The sequence below is a fragment of the Lonchura striata genome, chromosome 4A, assembly GCF_050655825.1.
Source record: "Lonchura striata isolate lonStrDom1 chromosome 4A, ASM5065582v1, whole genome shotgun sequence".
Lineage (NCBI taxonomy): Eukaryota > Metazoa > Chordata > Aves > Passeriformes > Estrildidae > Lonchura > Lonchura striata.
The window spans coordinates 1,052,748-1,074,178 of NC_140742.1; the positions used below are offsets into that span (position 1 = coordinate 1,052,748).

Sequence of the window (21,431 nt, forward strand, 5' to 3'; positions counted from 1 at the left end):
CCCTTCCAGCGCCGGCAGAGCTGGGATGGAGAGGCCAGGGTGGGTGGTGGGGGACCCAGGGCTGGGCTGGAGCCCTGCTGGTGCTGCAGATGGGCACTGCTGCCTGGAGGAGCAGCGGGGTGGGCACGGGCACCGCTCCCACACCCACGGGCACTGCTCGTGCACCCACGGGCACTGCTCCCACACCCACGGGCACTGCTCCCACACCCACGGGCACTGCTCGTGCACCCACGGGCACCGCTCACACACCCATGGGCACTGCTCATGCACCCACGGGCAGTGCTCGTGCACCCATGGGCAGTGCTCACACACCCACGGGCACCACTGGCACACCCACGGGCAGTGCTCCCACACCCACGGGCAGTGCTCACACACCCACGGGCACTGCTCACACACCCATGGGCACTGCTCGTGCACCCATGGGCACTGCTCGTGCACCCATGGGCACCGCTCACACACCCACGGGCACTGCTCCCACACCCACGGGCAGTGCTCACACACCCACGGGCACTGCTGGCACACGCACGGGCACTGCTCGTGCACCCATGGGCACTGCTGGCACACCCACGGGCACTGCTCACACACCCATGGGCACTGCTCCCACACCCACGGGCAGTGCTCACACACCCACGGGCACTGCTCACACACCCACGGGCACTGCTCACACACCCATGGGCACTGCTCGTGCACCCACAGGCAGTGCTCACACACCCACGGGCAGTGCTCACACACCCACGGGCAGTGCTCACACACCCATGGGCACTGCTCACACACCCATGGGCACTGCTCACACACCCATGGGCACGCTCAGCACAGAGCGGGCTGCCCCACGGAGGGCAGGGGCAGGATCCCAGCCCTCCACACTGCTGCTCCCCCAGAGTGAACAGCCAGCCTGGATCGGGGCTTTGAGAGCAGCAAACCCCTCTGCAACCCCTGGGGTCCCCCCTCAGCCCCTGTGGCCGTGTTACAGACACTGGATCCTGACAGGAGACACATGGTTGGGATGCAGACAGGGGCAGAAACTGCAGGATGACACTCATAAAAAATGGTGGGGTTTTTTTCACCCATTCCCCAGTGCTCTGGCTCAGACTTCAGGGTTTCAGAGAAAAAAAAAAAAAAAGTATTTTTATGAAAAGACAATAATTTTGGGGGAAAATCTCTTAGTATCCTTAAGATGATAAGCAGGTTCTCTGTATAAAAGCAGTTCTGATGAAAATCTCCTATCAATGCCAATGGAGAGGGAACAATTACTAATTTTCCATGAAGCTAATGAGAGCGAGTGTATATGACAGGGGAGAATTTAATCTGATGTGAACTGAGGAAGAGAAGCAATACAGATATTAATGTGTGACTAATTGATACCCAGAAGAACATTTGAAATGATTAAAAGGCATTTGATTTTTATACAGGACAATAAGAGGCTCATTGGCTATGACTGGTGCATCCTTTCAGTTTTCTACTCTGTGTTCCAATTTGCCCAGAAAAATCTATCATATCTGCAGCGTAGCTTGACTGCTGCATAAAATCTCTGTGCCTGGAAATGTTATAGTGAGAAATTCCTCCTGGACAGCGCAAAGGATTGTACACGGTGTGAGCGGGGCTGAGCAGCCTGGCAGAAATAAAATAGGTCCCCAAACCACTAAAAAGCAGCTCCTCAAAGCAGTGGGGTTTGGGCAGCAACCTCCAGCTGAAAGCCCCTCGTGATTAATATCGTGCTCTTTGTTATAATGAAAAACTCATTAAGGTCAGTGGCAGCATCTCTGAGCAGCACTAAATTGGAACGATGGAGACAGTAAAGTTAAAAATGAGCCATAATATTAATGTGGATAGTGAATTAATTGGGCAATTCCACAGGTAGTGAGTAAATCATATCATTTACTGTGGCACATGGTGCCAGGCAGCTCTCACTGCTGGCAGCGGTGGCAGCTGCTCCTGGCTGGGGCCAAGGAGCGACACAGAGCTGCAGCACCCGAGGGACCCCACTGTGCCCACCTCCAGTGCAGCCCTCGAACTTGCCTGCTGCTGAGAGAGCTCTCTGTAGGGAAAATGCCTCTTGCTGTGCTGTTTTTGTGCCTCAGCCCCGAGCACGTCCTGAAGTGCTGAAGTGCTGCAGCCCTGCTCCAAGGGGCTTTTCCCTCCACCCTCAGCTGTGCCGCCTATGTCCCTCTGCAGTGCACCCACCGGTGTTACCAGACTGCTGGCAGGCTCGGGGAATGGCTGCTCCTCTCCTTTGGGTGGCTCTCCCAGGAAAGGCTTCCATCAGAAGATGTGCAGGAGCACCAGGCAGCCCTCGGCTCTCTCCTGCTGCTGTTGTGCCTTGTGCTGGGATTTGGGGCCGAGGGCAGGATTTGTACCGGGGTGCAGCATTTGCAGCACGTGGCTCAGGCTGACAGCTCCCTCTCCACTTCCAGCATTATGGACAGCAAACAGAGAAAGGGAAAAATCACATCTAACAGAAAAGTGCTCATTAGCCAGCGCCTGATTACCCAGGACCATCTTTGCTTCAAACCGTCCAATTTTCGGTAACACTTGCCAGATGAGAGGACGTGTGCCTCCTCTTATCAGCCAGCCTCAGCCGAAGGTTTCTGTAAGGGAGGCTTCAGTAATTGGCCTATTCATCATTCATTGTTTATCTTAAGTTCACATCGTTGTGGGGAACTCCAGAGACATCCTTGATCCAAGTTAAGAAACTTAATCATTATGATAAAACTGCTTGGGGAGTTGGAGTTCATGTCGGAGGCGCACGTGGCCATGTGGCACTCCAGCAGCTGCTACTCACAGCAAATTACTCAAACCTGACAAAGCTTTGGGAGAGAGCAGAAAGAGATAAATTCGTGGTGGCCGTTGTGACGGAGGCGCCCAGGAAGTTATTACAGCAGGCACGCGCTTCCCCTGCTCACAGCCCATGAAAAATCCCCTCCTGCCAGCTCCGGGGACAGCTGCAGCTCCCTCATCAACAGAAGTTATTAACAGCGCCGGAGAATTTTATTCAAATGCCAGTTTCATCTTGATAAATAACAATTTCATGTCTCTGTTCTACCAGATGACTGCACAGTTTCGCTTCAAACACTTAACTTCTTCCGAAATGCTTCCCCATGCACGAGGCTTAGCCCAGCAATGCAATGTGTGCTGAGCAGTTTTTATTTTCTGCGGGCTTTGGGTACCTGTAACGCAAGGAGCGAGCCCATAATCCTCACTATCGTCAGGCACTTTTCCCAGTAAAGAGCTGCTCCCTACTGGGACAGCTAAAACGTAATTGAAAGCTCCGTGAGCGTTGGTGCCACAGCGAAAAGCCTTTTATTGAAAACAGTCTGAGGGTTGTTAAGGAATAGTCTGCAGCTCCTCTGGGGTGTGCAGGAAAGGAGAGCAAGAAGAGACAACCTGGGGGAGGGGTTGGTGTCTCCCTGCCCTCTGGGGATCTCCCATTAGGGTTCCCTGCTCAGGGATGCTCGGAGGGATGCTCGGAGGGATGCCAGCGCCCTGCTGGCAGCAGTGAATTGCCAGCCTGCTTCATCAGCAGCGGGCAGCTCTGGGATGGCTGGGTCTGGGGGAAGGAGGGGGATGAAGAGAGGCTGCCTCGAGAGGTGCAGGTGTGGGGCCGCAGGTGTGGGGTGCTGTGCAGGGTGCAGGGGTGCTCTGGGTACCAGCATAGACTCATCAGCACGTGGAGAGGCACCAGGGTCCCCTCTGAGGAACCCCTCTGAGTCTCTTACCTCAGCTGAAAACCTGGCGGGTGAGATCTACAGGGAGCAGAAAAGTTTTGGTAAAAGGGACTGCATTGTTCTGGGATTGTGTGAAGAGAATAAGCAGCATTTTATCACTGCTTAGCAAACCTAAAGTGTTTAATGTTAACATATTGAACGTTTCCCACTGAATCTGTGCAGCACCACAATGTCGCCTGACTTATTTTACTGTCACCTGGTACATGCATTAATGTTGTTTACTCTAAAGCAAGTAAAGAAAGGGTTGAGATTACTCCCACATACTACTAATCAAGAGAGGCTCCATGAAACTGAAGAATTTCCACACAGTTAATTTTTCTTTGATTGTCATTAAATCTCCCATTGATGGCTTTTACCATTACTTGCCCAGTGATGATGCAAACACCATTTTATCATCCTCTGAGACCACAGGCAGCTGCAGCCCAGGGTGAGGGTGAATCCCCCAGGTCTCCTGGGGAGGATATTCTGAGGCTCCAGGGGAAATTCTGAGGCTCAGAAATGGGGTTTGCCTGGTTCTTCTCCGTGAAGTCTCCATGCAGCCTCACCTGTTTCCCTGTGCCTCCAGCTCTGCTGCTGCCTCTTCTTTCCCAGCTCTCACATGTACAGCCAAGCTGTTCACAGCCCCAGGGCGCTTTTGGAAAAAAGCAGCTATTTTAAAAATCAATAACATAAATACAACGAACCAGAGTCAGCACGATTGCCCACGTCTGCCTCCAACAGACTGAAGTGCTGGCAGGCTCTGTAGCCCCATGAGCTTTGGGGTTCTCCAGCTGATGCTGGCTCCCCCCTGGATGTTCCCTGGCAGCTGGGGGTGCCCAGCTAGGGGGGCACTCCTGACAGCCACGCTTCTTCTGGGGCATCAGGTGCTCCTCGTGAGCAAAGGGGGTTGGACCAACGCTGCCCAGACACCTGGGAGGGTTTATAGGGGATGGGGTGGCTGTAGGGAAATTTGGGGTGTGCCCCGGGCTGCAGGGCTCCCAGCAGCAATGTGTGCTAGGAGATGAGGACCAGAAAGAGGAAACAGACACAAAAGGTAGGAAAGAGAGGTGGGAGGAGGTTCTGGAGCAGGCAGGGGAGGGGGAAGCTGTGGGTCAGGGCAGTGAGGTGGGCACTGACCAGCCCTGCTGCTGTGGGGCACTGGCACCAGGCTGGGCTGTGTGCCCACAGGGCAGTGATGGCAGCGGATGGTCTCCTCCTCTTCCTCCTCCTGCTGTCTGCCTTCTCTCTGCCTCAGCCATGTGTGGTGGCAGATGGGCTGCCAAGGGGGTGCAGAGGGCACATGGAGAACATATTGGTGCTGCTGTGCCCTGGCACACGCTGCCAGGGCAGGCTGGCTGCTGCCATGGGCTGTCCCTGCCCAGCTTTGGGGGCACCCACCCCAGGGGCTGCTGCAGGGCACTGGGGCCAGGCCAGAGGGCTGCCAGTGCTCGTGGCTGCAGGACAGGGACACGCTGGGGCTGTTCCAGGAGCTGTGTCCTGCTGGGACCGGGGGATTGTTGGGTGTGGGGGACTCAGCTGTTGTCCTCTGGGGAGCTGCCAGAGTCCCAGGGCACTGGTGAGGGTGCCCTAGCAGCCGTGTGGGGTCTGCAGGAGGGCTGGTTTGGGGACAGCCCCTGTGCCTTTGGAGCAGGCTGGCAATGCAGAGAGCATCTGCCATGCCCTCTCTCAGATAACACCTCCCTCTCTCATTTTTTCCATGACATTAAGACTTGAAGCTCCCTCTCACACTCTTTCTCTTCTACTTCTCTGCTCTCCCCTCGCTATACCTGGCAGGTTCTTTTTTTCCTCCCTCCCTGCCAAGGTGTTTCCCTTCTGTTGGATTTTTCTCTCTGCTGTTGCTTTGTTCCCACTCTCCCTCCTGGTTCCTGCTGCCTCCTCCTTGCTCCTTCCCTCTCTGTGCCACCTGCTCTGATCTTCTCTTCCCGTTGCACCTCCAGCATCTCCCCTGCTCCTGCAGCCCTTGGGAAGGGACCCTGGCATGGGGTCTGCACCCCGGCTCTGTCCCTCATGATGTCTTGGCTGGGATGTGGAAATTCCCAGGAGAATCTGCTTTACTTTGCTGTCACCTACAGTGATTGGTTCCTACCTTTCTACAATTTCTTTTCATCCTGTGAGAAACTGCTCGCTAAAGAAAGCACATTTTTCTTGCTTACTGGGAGTTCCTGTTTGTCATTTTTATAAATCAGTGTTTATTGGCCTAATTATTGTAAATGCAGAGCCCAATAAAGGTGACTGTGATTGCAATATCTGATAATGAATTTTATAACAAACCTGCTGAGCCTGAAAGCTGCCAGCAGGAAAGACATTATGTCAGGTTAATGACAGCGAGGAGAAATCCTCCTCGCTAAGCTTCTTTCCAGAGTGTGAAGGATCTCTGCTGGAGGGTGCTGAGGGTCCTGGTGGGCTCTGACCCTCCAATGCTGCATCCTAAAGCTTTCGGGGCTCCTTTGCTGCTCCCCTGATGGGGGATGCCTCAGGCATGCAGGATGGAGGGCTCTGAGGAGGCTCAGACCCTGCTCTGGGTGTGCACATTTCAGGCACCCAGAGGAGCTTGTACCTCTGCTCCTGCTCCCCCGTCTGATTTAATCCCACCATGCAAATGCTGAACGTGAGGCACAGGGAAAGCAGCTTAAATAGCACCTAAAGCTAGCTGAACTCCCACTCTAAATAGATTAATTCCGAAAAACCAGCTTTGCCCTGCAGGGGTGGGTTAGCCACGGAGATGCTCTGAGCCCATGCCCTGGTGGGTGCCCTCAGGGTCAGGCTCCCCTGCTGCCAAGCAGGGCAGCAGCCCCCTGCCTCCCCTCGCTGTGTGGAGCTGCCCCTCTGTCCCCAGCCTCCTCCTGCCCCTCTGTCCCCAGCCTCCTCCTGCCCCTGGCAGCTCCAGAGAGCTTTTCTGGGAGAGGAGCTGCTGCTCCTGCGAGGCCCTGAGGGCTGAGGGTCTGCAGGGTGCTGCACTGCAGTGAGGGGCTGGGGCTGAGCTGGGGTGCTGCCCGCCTCGGGGACAGGCTCCAGCTTTGGCTGGTGATGCTCCCAGCAGGGTCAGGGACAGCTGCTGCCCCTGTGGCTGCTCCCAGGCACGTCTCTGTCCCAAAACCAAGCACTGGACTTGTGACACTGAACAAATCAAGCTGGGTTCAGTGCTCCTGATCAGAGTAACTCGCCTCTGCTCCTGGAAATGACCCTCCCTTGCACAGGAGGGGACAAGGCAGAGGAAGGGTGCAGGCAGAAGAAATTCTGGCTGATGGAGGCAGAAGGTTGGGGCAGGTTTGTGCCTGTAGCTTCCCTGCCTGGTGCTCAGCTTGCTGCCAGGAGCATTGCCAGGGCAATATCCTGCCCTGCTCCCTGCTCAGAGCACGGTTATTTCATTAATCTCATGTCATCTCCTCCTCGGCTGATCCAGCTGCAATATTGCAGAAATAACTTCTCACTGCTTCCTGAGGAGAGGCAGACTTCAGAGGCCAGGAGAGCTCTTCCCTTTCCTCCCTGCTTGCTGTGGGTCCCAGAGCTGCCAGAAGGTTTGAAAGTCTTTGAATCCTTCTAACTCCTACAGTCAGGGATGCATGAAAAGAAACTGATGCAAAAAAAACCCCAAAAAAACAAAAAAACCCCAAAAAAACCCCCCCAAAAAAAACCACCCCAAAACCCAACCAGTTATTATAATTATCAAACCCTTCAAATTGCCAGGGAACTTAGCAAGGTCTGGATGAAGTCACGTCCCTTTCCCAGGCACCAAAACGTCACCTGGCATTGGTGCCAGCACAGGCCCGGGCTGTGGTGCTGGGGATCATTCCCCATCCTCTCGGTGTGCCTGGCTGCCTTCTCCCCAGGCTCCTCTCTGCTCCTCTGCCTGTGCCACACTCTGGCTGTGGCTGGGTGAGAGCACTCCAGGGCTGCTGGCTGGTGGAGATTCATTAGCTGCAGGTAAATGAGGAGCCAGGTGAATCCTTACTCCAACTCTTAAAATACTGTTTTAATGCAAAATATGTCCCGGAGTCAGCCCATTTCTGTTTGAATGTGGGGAAGAGGGCAGTGCTGAATTTTAAGCACGCTGTCACAGGGAACAGTGGCAGTGCTGAGTGACATGTCTAATGAACACAGCAAGGGGAGCAGGGCTGGCACTGCCACCCCTCGTGCCAGGGCAGCCTCTGTCACCTGCAGGGGAATGTTTTCCCCAGCACAGTAGTGACAAATTACATGATCAATACGTAGGCTGATTGTGGTTCTAATCTTGCCTAGCCCCACTAAGGCTGGGATTGATCCAGATCTAATCGTGCTTATCCTGGACAAGCCCAGGAGCAGCTCCAGATCCTTGGTAATGCATCCTATGCAAATGCAGGGTGGCTCTCTTGATTTGCTGGCTGGTGGCTCTGCTGTGGCCTCGCTGCTGAGGGGTTTATCAGCATTATCTGCCCCTTGATGTGTAATGCAATCAAAGCAGTTGATGAATCTTGGTGAACTGCTGGCAGTGAGTGTCGCAGCTCTGGCTGCTCCAGCTGTGGGGCCATGGCACTGCTCTGTCAGTGCAGTACAAGAGGGAGAGGGTCAGTGCTGGCTGGGCACCAGCACCCCCTGCTCCCTGGCACCTGAGCTAAGGGAGGTTTTCTTTGCTGAGAGGTGGCCAGGGAGCCATGGATGCCTGCAAAAGGCGCAGTCTGTACCAGTGAGGCTCCTGCTCCCACCTAGAGTGCTCTTTGGCCTCCTCTGTAGCCTTTTGCACCTCCCAATGTAGTGAGCAGAAGGGCTGTGACATCACACAGTGCCCTGCCGAGGCTGGTACCTGCAGCCCATGCAGCGAGCTCCAGCACACACTGGGTGCTGCTCCTGTGATCCAAGGTGCTTCTGCTGCCAGGCCTTCCTGAGACTAATAACTTCAGGAAGGGAACAAAAAAAAAAAGAAAGTAATTACCTTCTGGGGTGGAATTTCTCCAGCCTTTACTCAGCCCACTGGGGAATTTGTCAGGAACATGGACTGTGATTTTGTTCAGCGATTCCTGAGTTATACCAGCACAGGGAAAATGGCATGTCTTGCAGCTTGATGTTTTTGTGATGTCTTTCTTTGCTCTCAGGTTTGAAAGAAAAATACCAGACCCAAAAAAATCTCTTCAAAACGTAAAACTTGCCCTTAGCTTAATTCAGTGGAGACTTGAGCAGCTGCTCCTGCATCTCAGAGAAAAAAGGCCCTGTGCTATTAACATGTCTAAAGAAATTGGAGGTAGAAATATGAAGGTCCCTCATCTTTTAAGAGCTGCACTCCCAGCCTGGGGCTCCTGGCTTCTGCCTGAGTGGAGCAGCGCTGTGGGATGCAAATAGGTTCCAGGAGATGACCCTGCTGGGCTGAAAGGGAGATGCTGAGCCCCAGCCCTTTGAGGAGAGGTGCCAGGAGGTGATGAGGGGCTCTCTTCCATCCTACAGCTTTTGAACCCCCCTGCCAGGTGTGTTGTCAGAGGCTGTGGTACTGAATCCTGGGGTCTTGGTGCTAGAGCTGAGCTACAGCTGTGTGTGCAGCCTGGACCCATATTTTTCAGTGTGCTTTGATCTGGAAAGTGCTTTAGCAGTGCAAATATAACCTAGAAGGTTCTCAAATGCCCCAGAAATATTCTCCAAGAAAATATGTTGCCTTTCCCCTTCCTTTCCCTTGATCAGGAAATAATTCCAAATTCATCCAAATGTGCTTTTCTAATCAAAGGGGCCACTTTGTGCGTCTGAATGCAAGGGGAGGGGACGGGAGCAGGACTAAAACAAAACTCCTTCTCAGCGCTGCCTTTGGGAGAGCAATCTCCCGTGGCTAAATCCATCTGTGTTTCTCCTTTGGCAGGAGTGGGGGGATCTTCCCCCTGCAGCTGGGCTCTTCCCTGCAGAGGCTGAGCTGCACGGGGAGGAGGAAGAAGTGCTGGAGTAGCCCAGGTTTCTATGGCACTGCGTGCAGCAGCCGCTCTCCTTATCTTCCTAACTTGATCGGGAGAAATTGCTTTTGTCAATTTTAATTTCAGCTGAGCTGAGCAGGATAAACAAAGGGAGGTGCAGGAGAAGCAGATGGTTTGTCACAGAGCAGTCAGGAAGACTGTGCAGCTTTTTATAGCATATAATGGCCTTTCCTTACATCTAGCTATCCATCACCATGTAATTCCCAAAATAAACTGGGATTGTGCAATATAATACGTGAAGTAACCCAAATGTCACGGCAGGTCTGGAATATTGGGCCTGCAGGAGTTTTGGCTGTGGTGGGGAGCATTCACACAAAACCCCTTTGCTGCTCGGTGTTGGCTCTGGGTTTGGAAAGTGCCTGTGGTGGCTGCTGGTGGCACAACCGGGGCAGGGCAGCTCTGGTGAGACCTTCTGCAGTCTGGCAGGTCTGGTGGTGGCACCGGCACTCCTTGGTGCGAGGGGATAAACAGGGCATTGTGTCTCACCCACAGCTCTCCCTCCTGGTCACCTCAGACCTCCTGGCCCAGGTGAGAGGTGGCTCGGGCAGCAGGGGAAGGAGACGCCTCATGGCCCTGCTCTGCCTTTCCTTGCCCATGTGGGAGCCTCATGGAGCTTTGTTGTCCATGCAGGAATTGTGGGGGTGGAGAACGTGGGCTTGGCCTTCTGCCTGGCCTTGGGTGCTGCCACCCCAGGGAACATTCTGCTCATGGGGTGTCCCCTCTTGCCCTGTGGCACGGGCAGGGCCGGCAGGAGGCTGCCCGTGGCCAAGATGCTCCAAGGCTGCTGCCGTGACACCGTGCCCAAGCCAGCTGGGGAGATGTGATCGTTCCCAGAGCTGCTGCTCTGCTGGTGACGCAGGCTGGTGGATATTTGTTTCAATAAGAGCCACGCTGGTGTTTGCAAACCCTTTCAAATTGCTCTCAGCGAGCGCTGCCGCGTCTGGAGCGGTCTGCTCCGGCAGAGCTGCCGAAGGGGAGCTCGGGGCGCTGGAAGGAGCCTGAATCCCTGCCAGGTTTCCATCCCGCAGAGCGTGGCGGGGCTGGAGCAGGACGTGCTGAGGCTGTGGAACAACGGGCAGGCTGTCCCCGCTCCGCAGCGTCCCCATCAAAGCATCCCTCTGCAGTTTCCAATCGTGAGCAAACATGAAGAAAATCAAAGTATGTTTAAACTTCGCTAATGAACAGAAAGAGGGCTAAATGTTTCCAATAAGCTGTTTGCTGCCAATTTGCTGAATACCTAACCCAGCTCTGTCCGTTCCAGCTCAGGTTCTGCGGAGCCCAAAGCCGTGAAAACCCCGGCGCTGGAATGACGGGAGCAGGCAGAGCCCGCCGGGCAGGGCTGCTGCTGGTGGCTGGCATTTCTGGAGATGGGGGTCTGATCCCAAATCCCAGCGAGGCTGCTCCACTTCCAGGTGCGAGCAGGAACATCCCCTCGGGGAGGACAGCAGGGGACAGTGCCAGTGCTGCCGCCAGGAAAGGAGAGATACGGTCCTGACTTGGGAGAAAGCAGCTTAAAGGAGGCTCCTGAGGGGTGGGCAGCACTAAAGAGGGTCCCCGTGGCGTTTGTGAGCGCTGCAGAGGACGCAGTGGGCATTTATCACCTCTGCTATAAATGAGTATTTATCAGCTCTGCTATAAGTGAGTATTTATCAGCTCTGCTATAAGTGAGTATTTATCAGCTCTGCGGGCTCCGCGCGGTCCGTGCCAGCGCCCGGCGTGCCCGGACACCCAGCCCGCCTCGGTCGCAATGCCAGGCGGAGATTCAGCCCAGCCTTTTCGTTCTTCAGGGCTGCAAATCTGACCTGGGTCCCGGGCTGGCTGCTCGGGCCTTCCCCGATGCACAGAGGGATGGGGAAGGACAGCCGAGCCCCACCTGCGCCTCTGAGCCGGGCTTAGCCCCGGCTTAGGCGTGCCCTGCGAGGGCTGCGGGGGCTCCAGCTGGTGCTGTCGCCTCTGGGACCCTCAGCTGTCACCCAGGGCCAGCCCTGGCTCTGCAGCACCCACGGCTGATTAGCTGGCTAATTAGCGAGTGATGCTGGCAGGCACGCGTCAGCCCCGCCACCACGGGCGTGTTTCACCCAGCTCAGCCCGGAGCTCTGACGCAGGGTCCGGGCTGGAATTGCTGCTTTTCCCTCTGAACGTGGCTCTTTGTTCCCGGGCTCAGCAGGGCTCGGTGCCCCGGTGACAGCCACGGCTGGGCGGCAGGAGGGTCCCGGGGCTGTGTGGAGCCGGGCAATCGCAGAAGGGATCGGGCTGGAAAGGACATGAAAGCTTCCGTCATTCCAGGGCAGGGCACCTTCCCCTGGGCGATGCTGCCCACAGCCGCTTCCATCCAGGTCTCGGATGCTTCCAGGGATGGGGCAGCCACAGGGCAGCCTGTGCCCTCCCATCCTCCGGGTAAAGAAATTCCTCCTTACACCTAATCTGAGTCTTTCCCCTCAGTTTAAAACCATTTTCCCTTGCCTCATTGCTATTTGCCCGGGGAAAAGGAGTGTCAGGAGGGTGTAGAGGGAGAGCTACAGGCAACAGCCTTCTGTGGGATCCTGCAGTGCTCCCCACTGGTGCCAGGCCTGGGTGTCTGTCCCCAGAGCTGCCTTCCCCAGAGCTGGGGTGATGCCTGTGGTGTCTCCTCACTCCTCGTGGCACTCCTGAGGCTGTCACACACCGGAGCAGGTCTTGCTCTAAGGGCAGCTCCTCCATCAGGTGGGTGCTGTCCCCATGTGCCACCCTCGCTTTCAGGGGTGACTGGAGTCTGCAGAAATACAAAATCTCCCTCAAACAGCAGACCAGTCTCTTGGGCTTGTTTACATCACCTGTAAACAGGATGAGCCCAGGGAATAGATGCACCTTTTCTGTTAATAGATCAAAATTATAGATGATCACAAAATAACAGCGTACAAAATGCTTAGCTGATGTAAATTACTTTTCCCTCTATTTCCTTCCATTAGCCACCAACCATTTACTCCAGGCAGAGCTCTGTCCCAGGGAAACACCCAAGCTGGATGTGGAGCAGCAGGCAGGGTAAGTGCTGGATAAGATAGCACTGCTGATGGAATGAGATGAGATGAAGTGTGAAAATCAGAGGCACTGGGAGATGGAAGATGCTACCTGTCATATTATCTCTATTTCTTATGAAAAAAGGCAGAAAGCTGTTTCTATCTGATTTGTGGTCTTCTGTCCAGGGTATTGCTTGCTCCAGGACAGAATTTGGCCTGCAGAGCAGCGAGGAAAGTTCATAGCATTGGCAACAACACTGTGTGATTCAGGAGTGAGCCCTTAAACAAGATTATTACTCATTTTACCAGGCACAGCTATCCATTATGGTTAATAAAACACTGCATAAGTGATTCTCAGCCTGATCCAGACAATATATCTTGTGGCCCAGCTGGGCTCACTTTTACCCTGAGCCTCACCATCAGGATATGTTGGCACCAGCAGACACAGAGAGATTGGTACCTGATGGCACAGACAGCCAAGATCTGCCTCTTCCCTTCCAAAGGGATGAGTGATGTGAGATGCTGGATAGTTCTGCTGCCACCTCCCCAGCACGTCCTTCTCTAAAGGACAGGGCTGTGCTGGCTGTTGTTGTCCCAGGGTTCTGGGGAGGAGGCAGAAGCTCCCCAGGCTGGGCACCCTTCACCCCTGCTCCAGGGCAGCTGGTGGCCTCTTGAGGGACAGTGCTTTGTGCTTTTGCCCTGCTGGAGCAGCAGCTGCTGCTTTGGGTGTCCACATCAGATGTCTCACCATCCCAGGGCCATGAGTGCTGCCTGCTGGGGCAGGGGAGGAGGAGCAGCCTGGGCTGCAGGAGGAAGGCTTGGTTGTGGCACTCCTGGTGGAAATGAGGCCCAGGAACTTGTTGTGGAGCTGCACCTGATGCAGGGATGGTGACACAGCTGCCTCCACATGCCTGTGCTGCAGGAGGATGGAGCCCAGCCTGGCTGCATGCTGCCCTTTGTGCTCAGCACTCCACCTGCCCTGCCAGGCGCTGGGAACAGCTCGAGGAGTGCTGGGACAGCAGCAGGAGCTGGTCCCTGCCAGGATGCTGTTACCCCACAAATAAGGAGCAAGCCCTTGCTCTGCAGCGTGCTGGTGGCAGGCTGGGGGGCTCTGCTCCAGGCCATCCATCTGGCATCTTTTTGAGACACTGAACTCATTTTTCCACCATGCCAAAACAAATCCTTGCAGACTATTAATCACTGGCTTGGAACAGCATCCACCCAGGTTCAGTTGTGATAAGATATGCCAGCCCTTGTCTGACATCGTGTAGCCATTTCAAGAGGACATAATTACAGCAATTGTTAGGTATTTTTCTAGCTGCTTCTGCCTTCTCTCCCAGGTAATGCTATGTGAGGAATCACTTTCCCTGACATCCTCAGCTCAAACACCACAGCTCACCCAGCTGTGCTGTGGTGCAGGAACATCAGGCTCACTGCAGATCTCAGTTAGACGGGTGAAAATGACCCACATGGCAATGCTGGGGGAGAGCTGGGGCTTTGACTGGGTGCATTCTGCAGTTTCCCTGTGTCTGCAGTTGCAGAAGTGGTGGGGATGCCAGAGAGGAGGGAACTGTACCAGGACTGGTGCCTGGGCTGCCAGCTGCTGGGTGTGGGATGCAGTGTTGAAATGCCAAAGTCAAAACCAGCGAGGAGCCAGAGCCAGGTTCCCTGACGTGGGCACCTCGGTGGGATGGAGCTGGAGCCTGGTCTCAGCCCCACGGCTGCTTCTCAGCTGCTGCTGGATCTCCATCGGCAGCTCTGGAGCCAGGACAAATTGCACAGCTGAGGAATGCTGCTGAAATCCCCCAGCTGGCGCTCAGCGCTGCAGCAGGAGGCTGTGTATCCCAGAAATGCATCCTGCCTGTGCCGGGAAGGAGCCTTGTGGCTCAGGGGCAAAGGCAGATGAATGTTTGGGAGCTCTCAGCCTTCTGCCAGTGCCAGGTATCTCGCTTGTGCTGGAAGAATTGCAGTGTCTCTGACCCCTTGCGTGGGGTCAGCAGCAGACTAAGTAGGAATGCAGGAATAAAGGGGGAGAAAAGTAGAAAGGGAAATGCAGAGCAAGTGATTTAGCTCTGCCCATGAGTGTTTTGAAAGATGGGAAGGGTGTTGCTGGAGCGGCAGTGCGGAGTTGGCTGAGCTCTCTGTGTTATCTGTGAGCTGCTCAGCCTGAGACACTGCGCTGCTCTGCTCCACTAAATCACTGTCTTTGCCCAGGTGTCTTTATTCCCCGACCTTCACAATCTGTTTGTCCATGCGGGGACCTGGAGACCGAATTAAGATGTGCCGTTCGTGAGCAGGGCAGAAAGAGCAGAGATTGTCCCATCGCCTGGGCTAACCTTCACGGGCAGGCGGATCTCCTGCGGGGCGAGGTTTGGCTGCTGCCGGTCCATCGGTGCCCGGGGCCGTCTGCCGCTCACCTGTGCGGGACAGGGGCGGCTCCGGCCCGGGCGGCTCCCGCATCCCCCGGCGCTGCTCCGCTCGCCTCCCGCCGGGCCAGCCGCGCACATCCCACCCCGGCCTTCATCGCCTGCCCTCCTCCTCCTCTCCCCTCGCCGCTTTTAATCTTCGCCTAACGCGTTGTGCGGGCATTGCAGGGCACTTAGCGCGCCGTGATGTGTGTTCGGGGCCGGGCTGGAAATGCGGCTCATTACCTGGAGTCGGGAATATTAAGCGCTTTTCTCTGTTGGCCATTTGATCACAAGGTTATCCTGTTTGATGGTTTTATACCCTGGAATTGATTGCAGGGGAAATATTTAGCCAGCATGGCTGGAACGTGTGTCTCCCCACAGGCTGCCAGGCGCAGGTGAGCTACTGCACCGTGGGGAGCCACTCCGGGGGTGATCAGCAGCCCCCTTTAGACCTTCAGGCCATCTTTTCTTGCAAGATATGGGATTGAATCAAGCAAACTGCAGGTTTTTTGTGTGATTCTGCAGCAGCCAGTGGGACATAGCCCAGTGAGGTGGGGGAAAGGCTGTATCACTCATTGCAGCCCCCTGAATCATGCAGCATTTTTACTTCGTGTCTCAGGTCCAGGGAGACCCTGCAGCACCTAAAGGAGCTATAGGAGAGCTGGAGAGGGATTTGAACAAGGGCATGGAATGACAGAGCAAGGGGAAATGGCTTCACACTGACAGAGGATAGATTTAGGTTAGATATTAAAAAGAAATTCTTCCCTGTGAGAGTGGGGAGGCCCTGGCACAGGATGCCCAGAGCAGCCATGGATGCCCCATCTCTGTGAGTATTCAAGGACAGATTGGACAAGGCTTGGAGCAGCCTGGGATGGTGGAAGGTGTCCCTGGCTGTGGGGAGGTTTGGAACTAGAAGATCCTCCAGGTTCCTTCCAGCCTGTTCTGTGGTGCTGGCTGCCCTTCCCTGCTCTTGCCCCGTGCAGGTTCTGGCAGACAGCTGCCTCCCAGCTCCTCGCTGTGCCCTGGGCTGCTTTTGTTCACACAGGCTGTGCCTGCCTGGCTCCTCAGGTGCCTTCAGATGCACCATTGGCTCCTTTCTCCCCGCTCCCCACGCTGGGCTGCCAGGCAGGCTGTGCAAATTGGGAGTGGGTCCAGCAGGCTTCCTCTGGACTGACACCAGTTTGGAGCAGGGAATTAGCCCTGCACCTGTCACTTTTATAATATAGGCTTTAAATCTGATTATGACTGCCTGTCTGGCTCTGCATTATGTGCTTCGTGATTATTCAGCATTATGTAATCTTCGATAAAAGATGCTGCATCAGTAAAAGTGAATTAAACTATTGAGTGATAGGAGTTTATCGGATTCCTCAGAGTGATGTTGTCCTCTCTTTGGCACTTTAACCTCTTCAGTGCAAGGAGTGTGCCAGACTCTGCCCTTGCTAACAGCCAGGAAACCCTGCTGACTTGGGTGGAATTGCAGGAATACAAATAAAGTTAGATTTCAGCTTAGAAAGACAGTTTTTTATAGTCTAAAGACTCAATATTTTACAGCAGCAGTCTCTTATCTGCATTATGTGCAAACTGCTAACAGAGTTACCCAGACAGATGTCTGCAAGGCCTGCAGATGCTCAATAAGGTTTGGCTCTCAGACAGGGGATGGGCAGAGCTGGCTGGCATCTCCTTACTCCAAACCTTCTTGAGAATGGGCACTGAATTCCCATGAGATAAAAAAGAAAAAAGTCTTTAAATCTGAGCTGAATACTTTGTCTCATTTCCCAAACACTACCCAAAATATAAAAACTTGTATTTTTCTCCGTTTAGGACTTCCCTTTCTCATCACACAGTAGATGTTTCTTGGCTGAATGGTCTGGGGATTTTGCTCTGAATTTTTCTATTTCTTCATTTCCTTTTTCTATGCTACAGGTTTTTTCTTTTTCTACTTCACTGTGATATTAGAAACATTTCAAGGGGAAGAAAAACCACAAACCTAAACTGTAACTCCTGACACCAGATACTTTGAAAAGCTTTCAAGTTGTGCAGAACTAGATAAGCAAAAAAAAAGGAAAAAATAAACCTACATCATTTATTTTACTTCACCTAGTAGCTAAAAGAAAAGGTGCTGGAAAGGGGAAAAAAACCCAACACTTCAGAACCGAGAAACTAAAAGAAAGGTTCTGAAAAATTAAAAAGATAAAGTTTCTCTTTGATGCTTAAAACAAGTTTGAAATTTTCAGACTGTGGTGTGCATGTGGTCCCCAGTTCTGCAGCGAGCTGGGTGCTGGGTGTGGTTTGCTCCCCCCTGGCCCCAGCTGAGGAGGAGTGGGGGGCTCCAGGGGTGCAGGGAGCCGGGGGAGCTGGGCTGGGAGGGGACAGAGCAGGCACTGAATGCCCCAGCCCAGGAGAGGCAGGGATGTGAGCAGGAGCTGCTCAGGGGGCAAGGGCCAATCCCCTGCTCTTCCTTTCCCTCATCCCTGCACAAGGAATGTTTAATAACGCCCCCTGATACCTTAATTTTATATATATGTTTCAGATGCCGAGATTTACTTTTTGGCAGGGATGAGGGCTGGAGAAGAGTCATGACATTAGCGTTCAAACAAAGGGCTGCAAGCTGTACCTCTTGCCTGTAATTCAAAGCTTTCCTCACTCGACAGCGCGGGCAGAGCAGGATCTCTGTTCCGTGCTGCCCAGCCCCAGCAGTGAGGAGGGTCAGTGACAGGTCCTGGTGCCATCCTGCTCCTCCTGTGGCCCCCGGGCTCCAAGGGGGTGATGCAGCTCCCCAGCAGCAGCAGCAGGTGGGGCTTGCAGGGCCAGCTCCTGCAGGGATTTGGCCAAAGGCAACGTGGCACCACCGTGCCAGCAGCCCCTTGCTCCCAGCCAGGCCACCAGGCAGCGATGCTGAGGGCAGCATCAGGTGCAGTGCAACAGGAGCACTGGGGCTGGATAAGCTAATTGTGTTGCAAGGAGTGGAGCGAAGCTTTTACATTTCAGAGCCAACGTGTGGCATCTTTATTAATGTGCCTACTTGAGTTCCCTGGGACGCGATGTTTTCTCCTTCCCCTGGCCATCCATCTGAACTGATAACAGGACTATTAATCCATTTTGTTGACAGCACGCACAGACCTCCAGTGAGGCAGGAGATGGGGAAGAGGTGGGGCTGCAATCGATGCTTGTTTTGCTCCGAAGGGATCCCGTCACAGCCTCTGACAAACGGAGCAGGAGCTGGAGGTGAGCAGATGGAGTGCTGGCCAAGGCTGCAGGTGCTGGGTGGCTGACCAGCTGTGGCCTCTCCCTGGTCAGCTGCAGAGCATCCTGCAGGAAAGCACTGAGAGAGGAGATGTTCTACAGAAGCCAAACCTGGAGACCTGGTGCTCCAGGGCACGCCACACTGTTCAGCTTCTACACCCAGCAAGCTCATATCAGTTACTGACCCACTTCTAATCCCCCTTCATACCCACACAGAGGAGAAGTTTCTCTGATTTCAGGCCCTTTTCAGCCCTGCCTGGCCAGGAGGTGACTGGCACACCAGCCATTATTTGTCATTTCCTTTATAGCAGCAGAAATGCATATATGCAATAAATAAAGAAATGCAGATCTTTTATAGGTGTGATCCATAAGGAAATATTTCAGTGCAAAAAGAGCTGGGAAATGAGGTGCATCCCTGCCCAGCTCTTGCTCCTTTGCCCAGCCCCTGCCAGTAGCTGATCCCAGGCGCCTTTATATTCAGACTGATCCTGTCTGGTTTTAAATATCTCGAGCCACAGAATTTTCTCCCTCCAGGGAACCACGTCGTAGTCTCATAATTTTCGCTGTCAGCAGAGGGGATTTTTTCCCCTGTGACATTCAACCTAAATGCTCAATTTCTTCATTTCCTGTCATCCCTTCTGGTGATGCCCCTTGTACTCCATTAAATAATTCCTTCCCTCCCTCTCTATTTACTCCAACCAGATCTGTAAGGCTCTTAGTTTGTCTCCCCATGGACAGCTCTTAACCAAGCAATATATATATTTAAGCCTTTTAATCTGCTTTCAGAAATCAGTCTCTCCGTGCCTTTGATCATTTGCGTGGCTTCCCTCTGAACCGCCGCCAGCCCGCCCGTGCCGAGGGAGCCGCTCGGCCGCACCTGAGCCCCGCAGCGCCTCCCGCGCCCTCGGGCGTGCGGGGCCCGACCCGCCGGGCTGCTCCGTCCCCGCTGCCCTCACACACCGCAGCCTCCTGCGTCCCCCCTGCTGACCCCAGGCCTTTCCCCGGGCGTCGCTCTGGATCTTGGCTCGGCTCGGCTCGGCTCGGCCATCGCTGCCTGCCCTGCTGTCGCTCCGGCTCGCCTTTGCGTCCCAGCCGCGCTCACTCACATCTGTCCACGGCGCAGCTCCTCTCGCCGCTTCCTGCCCATATTTCTAATCTCACTAGGCCCTTTTTGTGTTAATTTTCTATGCTTGCTGGAGCTCACAGCACCTCCCAGTATAGCATCATCTGCCAAATTCATTAATGTGTAGTTTACTCCCTCTTTCCAGGTCATTAATGAGGGTATTAAATGAGAGCAGCCCTAACCTAGATCCCTGCAGTACCCCATAAACACCTCCCCCTGCTTCTAATTACCCTTTGTTTATGATCCCTCAGCCAGGTTTTCAATCCACACGGCACAGTTCAAGTCATCAGAATTAATTTTTTCATGGAAGACTTCGGCAGGGCTTTGCCCCCTCGTGCCGTCCCCACCTGCCAGCCCTCCATGTCCCACTGCCGCTCCCCCGTGGGTCCCGGTGACCTACGCTGCTGCTTTCCGGAGAGAAGGAGCGCCTGGCAAAGGCTTTTTCCTCTGCCGGCTTCTGTCCCGCCGCTCTGGAGGGGCCCTGCGGGAAGAAGGGGGCTCCCCTCGGCTGTCCCGGGCTACCGAGTCCCGCCTGGACGGGGGACAACTCATGGCGTGGTGTCCCCGGAGGGATGCTGTCCCGGGGGATGGAATCGAAGGGCGGGTGCTGTCCGGGACCGGCGCCGCTGGAGAGGTGGTGTCCCCGGCCAGGCGGAATGGGGTCACGGGGACGGCGTCTCTGAAGGGATGCTGTCCCTGGCGGCAGCCGGTCTCCCGGTGTCCTGGGGTCTCGGTGTCCCGCTGTCCCGGTGTCCCGTTGTCCCGGTGTCCCGGTATCCCGGTGTCTCGTTGTCCTGGTATCTTGGCATCCCGGTGTCTCAGTATGCCGGTATCTTGGTGTCCCGGTGTCCCGCTGTCCCGGTATCTCGGCATCCCGGTGTCCCGTTGTCCCGCTGTCCCGCTGTCCCGTTGTCCCGGTGTCTCGCTGTCCCGGTGTCCCGCTGTCCCGCTCTCCCGGTGCCGCCCCCCGCGTGGCCGCGAGATGGCGCCCTTGTGCCTGGAAAGGCGCGGCGGGGCCCGACGGCGCGGCCGGGCCGAGCCGGGCGGGGCGGAGCAGGGCCGGGCCGGGCCGGGCCGAGCCGGGCGGGGCGGAGCAGGGCCGGGCCGAGCCGGGCCGAGCCGGGCGGGGCGGAGCAGGGCCGGGCCGGGCCGGGCCGAGCCCGGCGGGGCGGAGCAGGGCCGGGCCGGGCCGGGCCGAGCCGGGCGAGGCAGGGCAGAGCCGGGCCGGGCCGGGCCGAGCCGGGCGAGGCGGGGCAGGGCCGGGCCGGGCCGGGCCGAGCCGGGCGGGGCGGAGCAGGGCCGGGCCGAGCCGGGCCGGGCCGGGCGGGGCGGGGCAGGGCCGGGCCGAGCCGGGCGGGGCGCAGCCCGGCCCTGGCGTCTGTTCCCGATGCCAGCCACCTAATGGGACTCGTGCCGCGGCAGATGCAGCGGAGCCCCGGCTGCCCCCCACCCCGCCCCAGGCCGCCTGACCGCTGCCGACCGGCGGGCTGCGGGGCGCTTTGCCGATACCGGCCCCTCTGAAACCGAGCCGCGACCCGCCGGGGGTCCTCCCGGTGTCACCTTCCCTGTCCAGAGCCCCCGGGACCCTGCGGACGGCACGCGCGGAGGCGGGAGGTAGGCACGGGCACACGCACCGGGAACGCTTTATTTCATTGTCAGCAGGACACGGTACCGCGGTGGCTTCTCCAGGGATCAGCACGGTGCAGCGAGCGCTGCGGGGCTGGAGCCTCCCGGGGGCGTTGGGCGGTCCCGGGCCCCGCGCCGGCTCCCGGGAACACTGCCCAGCGGGCGGGGTCCTCCTGCCCCAGAGGCTTCAGTCTCCACTGAACGGGCTTGGGCGCTCCGCGGGACCCGGCGGTCCCCGCGCTGCCCGCGGAGATCCGCCACCGCCCAGTGCGCACTCGCTAAAGAAGTAATAGCCGGTGACCGCGGCCGCGGAGCCAAACCACCACTGCATCCACAGCTCCCGGGCAGCGGGACGGTCTCAGCGGGGCGGGGGAGCAGGGACAGCA

At 55.9% G+C, this 21,431-nt stretch overlaps 1 protein-coding gene across 1 annotated transcript; it reads left to right on the top strand.

The window, feature by feature from the left end:
- Window positions 1–711: 711 nt before the first annotated feature.
- On the top strand, window positions 712–20,393 carry LOC146763257 (uncharacterized). Its single transcript, XM_085570469.1, has 5 exons — window positions 712–4,755; window positions 10,911–11,061; window positions 12,598–12,670; window positions 18,163–18,278; window positions 19,083–20,393. The coding sequence occupies exons 1-5, from the start codon at window positions 4,723–4,725 to the stop codon at window positions 19,127–19,129; spliced, it is 420 nt and encodes a 139-aa protein (XP_085426595.1). The 5' UTR covers window positions 712–4,722; the 3' UTR covers window positions 19,130–20,393.
- Window positions 20,394–21,431: the final 1,038 nt, after the last annotated feature.